Source organism: Tigriopus californicus, chromosome 12, assembly GCF_007210705.1.
Source record: "Tigriopus californicus strain San Diego chromosome 12, Tcal_SD_v2.1, whole genome shotgun sequence".
In the NCBI taxonomy this organism is placed as follows: domain Eukaryota; kingdom Metazoa; phylum Arthropoda; class Copepoda; order Harpacticoida; family Harpacticidae; genus Tigriopus; species Tigriopus californicus.
In genome coordinates this window covers 5247556-5256558 of record NC_081451.1, presented here as the reverse complement: position 1 = coordinate 5256558, position 9003 = coordinate 5247556, and the positions used below count along the sequence as shown (strand labels likewise).

Here is a 9003-nt window from a genome sequence, read left to right as displayed (position 1 = left end):
AATCCGAACCCTGTTGATCCAAAATTCATACAAGAACATTTAGCAACTGACTCTTTGATCACAATGACAGATCATGCGTTCTGGTTTCATAGAAATAATGTGTTTTTATTGAAATAAGTGAGTTTTAACGATTGTCAGAGAAAAAGAAAGTCGTTAGATCTGATAAAAGAGAGCAAGAGAGGACTTCAATGAACGGATGAACCTTGAAGGTGGCCAAGAAAAAGATGATTCAGAAATCGGTTTGGTCCTCTGTACTCTCTGGACCCACGGCCATATTATGCATAAGCCGCTTGAAGGAAGCACTCTGGTGAATTGTGTTATCGAGCATGATCGCCTAAAAAGAATAGGAAGGAAAAGTAAAGCTTGAGTCACTATTAAACAAAAATTGTATCAGCACAAATTTTGGTAGGCCCCTGGGGCACTTTTCACTGCAGTAGAGCCACTAAAAAACCAAGGTACATCTTTTTTTAAACTGTAACGAGTTTGATTTGTTTTTGGCTAATTATATCAAAATCTTATGCATAATTAGTGATACATGTCACATAATGTTCCGAAAAGAAATGTGTTCCTGGCTTGGCACGAGTGGGTTATTTAGCAATCCACCGTATCTCTTCCCCATTTAGTTTTGGCTGTCTGACTATGCAAATAAGGGCAATATTGGGACATTGAAGCAGGAAAGGAAGATAAGGTCACTATCAAATTTTGAGAGGTCACTCGTACTTTTGAGTTTCAATGGTTCTTTTTGAACCCTTCAACTCCTGTATCGTGACGAGTTTTGAACCGGAAAGGCAGCTTTTTAGGTGAATGGACCCCAGCTAGGGCTCCTATCTTTACCAAAAGTGGTTACAGAAGTAAAATCAATAACGTTTAATTGAGTGTCAAAACGTGACCCTATCTAACTTGGACTCGAACCCAAGGTTGCTTCGAGACTCGTTCTTGATCTTTGATCGTCTGACAATACCATTTTTTGCTCAAACAGAGAACCCTAACAGAGGTCTTTCAAGTTAAATAGCTGAGTTGCATGAGAAGCATACAAGACAAACATGTCTATTTAGGAGCTTCCTGGTTAAGGAATGGTTCATGTACGATTGCATCTTTACAAATTGTCACAGTTTTACTCATTAATATGCTATGCTTAAAGCATACCTTTTAGCGAAAAAAGACAATTTTTCGACTTTTTCCCCTTTTTGATTTTTTTTAGCGTTTAGTAAATATGACGTGAATCAAATCACTTGCGTGATTATTCAGTTGATTTCATCAGTAATGAAAAATTCATTGCAAATGAGACGGAACTTTTAAAAAATCGGAAAGGAAATCTTTATAGAAGTATAATTTCGCTCGTTTTCTAAGGAAGAAAGTAACGATGACGGAAGGGCTAAAAAACCCGTTATCGTTACATTTTCAGAAAAGTAACGCTCAGCAACTCTGAGTTGCTTTTCAAATTAAAGTAATATGATACGTAATGTAGGTCTATTTAATTAAAGGCAGGTCATTTTTATATCATTTACTTGTAAAGTGGTTCGTTTCAAAGTTCTGTTGTCAAAAACTTATGTAGCTGACCAAGAGCAGGCCGAAAATTGGAATTTTCTTTTTGTGATCAAAACAAAATTTCGGGCATTTCGCCTGAGTTCCTTACGCATAGTTTTGGGCTCAATTTTGGACAGGTTAACCTTTTAAGCAACATCTTGTGACAGTAGAGGTGATTTTTTGCTTCTGTTCGCAGCCCACATCTCTTGAAGTATGTAGCTTGAGCCGTGGTATTTTCTTAATTGTACAGTAGATCAGTTAGGTTAAATATTTGCATCATTTAGCTCTTGATCACCTAACAAGTTTAGTTTCAATGACCAGATTTTCTTCAATTTGAATTGGCCCCTTGATATGCTTGGTTTTGGTTTCAATGATTGTTTCGTATGACCATCACTACAGAATTCACTGGATTTTCTGAACGAAATCGACCTTTTTTTTGTTAAGGATTTATCTACAGGGCGGATTTGATAAATCATTGCCGAATTTGCTTTCCCTATTGGCAACAGTATATTGCTTGTGATGAAAATGAAAGCCTAACTCAAGGGAAGAACTGTGTACGTCAAACACCCATAGATGAATCCTTTGTTCGTCAAACACACGGTTGATAAACCAGTCAAAACGCCATTTTGAAGATAACTTGTTGAATGTATCTAAACTATCTCTCGTGAGGCCAAAGTACACAGGCGTCTTCAGAAAATTGTCGCTGCTAAAAGCGGCCAATTTGACAATATTTGCTGGCGGAAATGTAGCTCAATTCTTTTTTGTTTGTTTGGTTTTTCACGGCCTTTTCTAATCGCTACAGCGAATGTAATCCCCATTACTATTAAAATGAAAGGTTATAATTCGTCTATCTATTAACTTTCAATCTTTATATGATATTTGGTCTACCAACGAATTTGAGTTGGCAGACCAATCTAGGCCTGGAATGTAGGGTTTATCTAAGCAACCGCACTCCAAAATTTGACACATTTTGGCCATTTTGACAGAAACAATTGACGATTTTGTTTGTAACACTTCATTTCGGCCACCCTGTACATGACAAACCATATGTTTTGGACATTCTTCTTGGCAACAAATCCAATAAATAATCAAATCAATTGTTGTTCAAAAGGTCACGATTAGTTATTAACAAGTTTAATTATTTAATTAGACATGGTCTCCAAGACAATGTATCAGAAATTCATCTAATATGGGTTATCAATAAGGATGGGTCACCATGGTTTCATTATAAATAGAACATTTTTGCCATCGACAAATATATCGACACAATACGGAAAGCAAATTTGGTACGAATCTATCAAATCAACCTTCTGAATAAAACCGTAACAATAATGCCGGAATTCGTCCAACAGCGAGCGACTTACATTTGGTTGTGACCGATTAGACAAGGACGAAGAGGGGCGGCTGGAATGGGCGGGCTGATGGAACTCTCGACCCACCACGCCCTGTTGATCTCGTGCGCCGTCCATTTCGGATTCCAAAATCAACTGGACCATAACGATAAAATAGGTTATAAAAAGCATGGGCTGACAGGGACGTATGACTGACACGGTACCTTAAAAGTTTCTGATTGTTGGGGTCTAGAGATGATCTTATCTTTGGGGGAGGGGAGATGTCGTTGAGTGGGAACAAATCCTGGATGACCCCCGGTGCTGCAATGGAAAAGAGTCAATTCATAACTGTGGGCAAATATGTCTAGAGGTGCTTAGGGACCTTTTCCACGGTGAAATCCCGAGAAGAACAATTTCTGATCTAAGCGATGTCATCAGTAAACAGACAAACCATCAAAGTTATTTGATGGCTTTTTCAATTGGAATGATGTTGCGTCGTAAAAGCAATATTCAAACTAAGCCTTTCTTTTCTTTTGTATTTGATCCTCTGCTGCCGACAGTGAGTTGAGTCAGTTTTCATGTACAGGGATGACCATATGTGTTAGGAGTTAGGACAGGATACATGTTAGGTAACTTCTGTTATGTAACTCTAGCACAAAAAAAAAAATATTTATCACAAACAGATTCGGGGTCATGTTTTGTAACTCGCAAAATCCATGTTTGGCTTTGATAACGGCATTTGTGCCGCTTAAAAACCGATTATCGAGTCATTTATTATGATCCAGGCATGAATGGAAACAGGCAGTAAGGTACTGTCATTAAAGGCCAAACTGCACATCTTTCTTTATATTTATAATTACCTATTCTTAAAACTCTACATAGACTTTTTACTACATAAACCAGAAATGTTTCATAATTTCATTTGAAATAAGATCCCAAATTTTTTGTTATAAAAATGATGATTTTTTTTCTTTTAGATTGCTTTTTCATAATGATTGGTGCTTCCCCTTGTGACTTTTGGGGAGCTGAAATATTGTGATCCCAGAGTGGCCTAGCATCGCCAATTGCCGCGTCCAATCCTCTTGTAAAAGAGGCTTGCTGGGATACCGTATTGGTAGTGCATCCGCTTTCCAATTTGCGAATCCTGGTTCAATCCCAGGCTTGCCAAGTCCAAGCTTCTTTGTGGTATTTGATTACAGCATGAGTTGCTGCTTTAACAGCTTAAATGGGCGAACCTGCGGTCATTCCCGAGGGTGAGGTAATAACTAATGTTGAGCTGTGATGACGAAGCGGGAATATCCCTCAATTGGGACACCCATCATCAGATGCCAGGCTGAGCAAGAGAGCTGCCATCTGACTTCGTAACAAACAAAACAAACAAACAAACCTCTTGTAAAAAATATTCTTGCTCTAGGCCACTGATGCTATGGAAGCTAATTGGTCCAACCTTTCTGTTCAGAATACACTAGATTATGAAGTCTGTCACATTGAGATCTGGAGGGCCAGGAAGTCTCGAAATTTTCTCAGCACCACCGTTGGACCATTTTTAACCTTATGGTTTGAAGCTTGATCTTTCTGAAAACAATACAAAGCCTGCCCATTCATGTCCTATGACCCCTTGGCATCATTTGATAACGTATCATTGGGTTTTACCCACTTTGATTTGTGATGGTTGTGGGCTGCTTGAATGATGAAACATCTTTTTGTTGGTTCAGGTAGCAATTGCTCCCACTCTGTTCTTGCACCGATTGTGGAGAAACATCGATTGAACTTATCTCTTTGCTTTTGAGGTTTTCCTAATGAGTTTGCGCTTTAGGAACTTGTAGGAACATATCTTTAGAACGTCTTTTACAATCGTTGTCAATGTTAGCCTCAAAATTCCGGCATGACAAGCCATTTGAGCCACTGATGTCCTTTGCTTTGGCGCAATCTTCTGTTTCATAGCATTCTAAGTATTTTCGTGAACGGTGCCTTTGAAAAAGGGAAGAGCCTGAAGTCCTTTTGGCAATTTTGTTGTAGAGTTTATAGAATGGCTCAGCGTCCTTCAATCACCCCTATGAAAAAAGTGAACACCTCTGGCCTTACAGGATTCTAGTTTAGTCACAAATTGTTAATATAGCACAAAAAATTCAAATGCATGTCAAGCAGCCGAGGAAAATATAATTTGGTGAGAGAGTTAGAAAGTGCTTGGACTTGACGTATTCTAAAACATACGGTCAACCCTGTACGTATAATTTTTGCTAAGCTTGAACATAAGAATATATTACTCCTTTCAAGGAAATACGCTTTAGTAATTATTACTGACTAGGCAGTTTAAGAACATACTGTATAAAGGATAAAAAAGAGGGCTAGAAAAATTGAAGCAACCATAGCTCTTCTTAAACTGGAGCCGACTTGCCCTAGGATCGGGAAATTATGATTTATCAAGTATTTTTTCATTGCTGGCAGAGAAAAGACCATTCCTTACACTATCTGGTGTACATATCTCTTTCAAAATAGGAGTGAAAGTAAAAAGGTATTTTTGGCCATGGTTAAATATCAATGTTAGACTTTCAAAAGATGGAAAAAAATAGTTTAGGATTTTGAGTCAAATTTAAGGTACAGGGTGCGGGAGCAAATTTTTCCGTGAGCAAGTTTTGTTTGAAAATGGGGTATAATCCTTAAAAAACAAGCAATAGAAAAAAGCTTATTCAAAGTGTTCCATCAACAACTTCTATTTAATGTGGCCTCCCTCAGCTTCAATTGTGGCCTCCAAACGTGACCAAAACCCGGCGCACGTCTTGGTAGTGTATTCTAGGGGTATCTCATTCCAATGTTTCTCCATGCTGGCCTTCAGCATGTTTATATTGGGATGGGAGGTCAACCTTCCAACCTTCTCCTGCATGACGCTCCAGATGGAATAGCCCAAGGGGTTCAAATCAGGCAATGATGGAGGCCACATCTCACTGGACCAGAAATTAATCAAGTGCTTCTTGCAAAATGTTTGGGCCTTGGTGAAGGTATATGTGGGGGTACAATTTTGTTTACACACATAGTTCCTCGTCGGGTAATTGACCTTTAGCCAGGCTTTTATGGTACACTTTAACACTTTGTAGGAGGCCTCTCTGCTTATCTTTTCATTTGGACGAAAAAAGTGGGCTGGTATGACCTTGCCGTCAGACGCAACAACACTGAGGACCATCACCTGAGTAGGACTTTTGATGTGGAAGCTTCCCATAATGCCTTGGGATGTTTCATCCAGGTATGAGTCGTTTCTCCAGTTGATGACTTGATCAATCCACTGTGAAAAGGTGATAGACAAGCTGCGCTTTAACAAGGCACACCTTTCAAGTCTCTCAGTCTTTAAGGACACTGTCAACAAGTGTCTGGGGGTCTAGAATAGCCTTTGAATCCTTCGTGAATGGCCTTCCTGATGGTGATCTCATCCATATTAACCTGCACTTGGAGACTGTTGGGTTGGCATGAATTTTGGCCTTTAAAGTCACTAAACAGTCGTCATCCCTTTTGCGACCGTTGCCCCACTTCCCTCTTGTCTGATGATGCCTTCTCCGTGATGTATTGTGGTCCTGACATTGAGGTCAGTGCACCCAGACAATGCCTGCTATATTGTTTGGCTTAATCCCCGCGTGAAGCAGATCACACACTTTTTGCCTTTTTAATTGTTGAGAGCCCATTGCGCTTTTGATTTGATTTTTATGCTAATATAAGATGAAGGAGACAACTTTGGCCTTTGTTGTTCTTTTCTGAGCTTTGCTATCCATGCCCAAGGAAACGGGGAAAAACGAAATGAACTTGGAGAAAAAAATCCCTCCCGCACCCTGTACTGATTGACAGAGTCGACGAAATGGGAATATCCCTCAATTGGGACACCCATCATCAGATGGCAGGCCGAGCGAGAGAGCTGCCATCTGACTTCGTAACAAACAAAACAAAACCAAACCCTGTACTGATTGAGTTTTTTGGGCCAATAATTGTTCTAAAAAAGAAAAACAGGGAGATTATTGCTGCCTCTCGCATGAAATCCTTAGAATGTGATCCTTTTTGACCTTACAAGGAGTTGGAGTACCACAGAAAATCCGGTTATGAAGGCTTTGACTCTCTGTCAGCCAATTTTGTTGCCAAATAGTCTGATGATTTCAACTTTCATGGCTGAGGTCTAAATGCCCGCAGAATTTGGTGTTATGGCGCCAGAGCAAGCCACGAGTCACGTATAGGGCAGATCAAGAACGGTAGCCAAGCACCCCCACCCCCGCCAACTTCCCCGGACCCCTACACCTCCGGTCCTCCCTGGAACAGGCGACCGAAACCAGATGTCCGGACAACCTGGCAGCCCTCAAGAATAAGATCTCGGGTGACCGACGCAAAGTTCCAAATACATATGTCGAGAAGGCAAAACAAAGACTCAACACTTCTAGGGCACGTAGATTTTGCTTACCTCACACCACTGGCAGGATTAGCCACTGCTGCCTCAACAATAGCAGCATCTGAATATAAATTCAACGGAGAATTGAATTGCTTGGTCACGACCTGTTTCTTGACCCCGCCAACATCAATTGTCTTCCCTTGGGGAGCCATATACGAATTTGGGATCTGCAGAGGAATAAAGATATCCTAAATAGCTTGCCATGAAAACCATCAAGGACAACCAATGCAAACGAAATCATGCCCATGCAAGCATGTAAGGACGACATGTATACTTTCCTTGTTAAAGTTCCTTTTAGGAGAGGTGGGAGGTCGTTGGAACTTATTGTTGAATGGCGTCTGGCATTTGGAACAAAGTATTAAGCAATCATTAACTCCACTCTTTTTCATTCAGTTCTTTTGTCCTGACCTGAACTTGATCGTAGGATTGGGGATGGAACGCAGTTGACCCATTGTTATTGGTGGGGGTGGGTCCAAAAGTGGAGAAGTTACTATTGAACATGGGCTATGGAGAAAGTTTAGAGAGTCAGTCTCTAAAAGTGGAATATTCTACCCCTGCTTCTGTGCACTGTAAATTCTTTCAATGGGCTCACAGGTGTAAAAATGCCATTGGCTCTAAGGGCATTCTATATCATTTCCAAAGTCCAAAGAGGAGCACCTGCGGGCCCAGAGCCAGAGGTTGCGATCCACCCTGCAGTTCAAGAAATGATGAACTTTTTGGCATTGGTCAGATGATAGTTTCCAAGAACCCTGAGTTTAGATGTCACGAAAATTGTGTAGACCCCTGTTGGAGGTTACAGTGAAGCAGGGAAAAGAGGGCTTTGAGAATGGTGAGAAAGTACTTTGAACAGTTATTTGTGAATTCTTACAGCAGTCACTTGTGCAGGTGTTTTGTTAGAGTGGACAGCAGGTGATGTTTGATAGATGTCTGAGTATGACTGGAGCCGTGGCCCACCATAGGTAAAGGCAGGAGGAGTGTTTGTGTATGTATTACTCTGAAAGCAAAAATAGTGCCGAAAACAAAAGTGTTAATATGATGACAGCAAATGCGACCAATTTTTTGTTGGTTTGTTCAAGTGGAGTCTGACAACGCAAACACTAAAAAGATGCCATAACACCTGGTACTCTCGATGGACATTCACAGCGTCCAAGACGGTATTGGCTGCATTTGCTCGTTCAATGGAGCCATATGCTGTAGGCCTTCTCTGCAAAGGGGGCAAAATGGGCAAAATTTCAGCAGTCAGCTGTTGCCATACGAAACTCAACATAAGAGGAACACAGATGAGAATGAATTTTGCATATGAGATACAAAAATGAGCGCTTCTTTGTTCAGCTCCATCCGTTCTCCGGGTTTTCAGCTGATCATCTGAGCTCCCCAATAAAAGGGAGGGGGCATAACAAAAGGCGGCCGAGTCCTTACCTGGTGAATTTGCGGCTGCGGTTGGTAGAAACCTCCCTGACTGGGAGGAGACCCAAATCCTTGATTCTGATGATGCATGGCGTGGCCCTGATGAGGCTTCTGAGGAAGGGTATAACTAGGTTTGACTGCGGGTAGACTTGAAAAGGGCGCAGCTCCTGGAGCAGAAAAGCCAGGCCTGAAATGTGATCAAGTCTAATGAAAACAAATGCGATCACTTGAAGAAATTAATGGACCCTCTCCGGAGAGAAACAGACACTCCATTCAAAAATGGCAAATTGAAAAATTCTCCTGCACACCCCTCTC

General features: G+C 40.8%; 1 protein-coding gene across 6 annotated transcripts in view; it reads right to left on the bottom strand.

Annotated features, from left to right (window-relative positions):
• Nucleotides 1–78: 78 nt before the first annotated feature.
• The window catches only part of LOC131891751 (uncharacterized), a 16538-nt gene continuing 7613 nt past the window's right edge, over nucleotides 79–9003 (bottom strand). For 3 of the 6 annotated variants that reach the window (XM_059241396.1, XM_059241397.1, XM_059241392.1), the window contains 9 exons: nucleotides 8701–8875; nucleotides 8399–8485; nucleotides 8150–8275; nucleotides 7690–7785; nucleotides 7562–7619; nucleotides 7294–7450; nucleotides 3083–3179; nucleotides 2892–3014; nucleotides 79–334 (listed from right to left, as the gene is read on the bottom strand). In XM_059241396.1, coding sequence (XP_059097379.1) covers nucleotides 230–334; nucleotides 2892–3014; nucleotides 3083–3179; nucleotides 7294–7450; nucleotides 7562–7619; nucleotides 7690–7785; nucleotides 8150–8275; nucleotides 8399–8485; nucleotides 8701–8875 — 1024 coding nt within the window. In that variant the 3' untranslated portion in view covers nucleotides 79–229. The remainder of the gene's footprint in view (nucleotides 335–2891; nucleotides 3015–3082; nucleotides 3180–7293; nucleotides 7451–7561; nucleotides 7620–7689; nucleotides 7786–8149; nucleotides 8276–8398; nucleotides 8486–8700; nucleotides 8876–9003) is intronic. The other 3 variants (XM_059241394.1, XM_059241393.1, XM_059241395.1) reach the window with 3 other exon arrangements.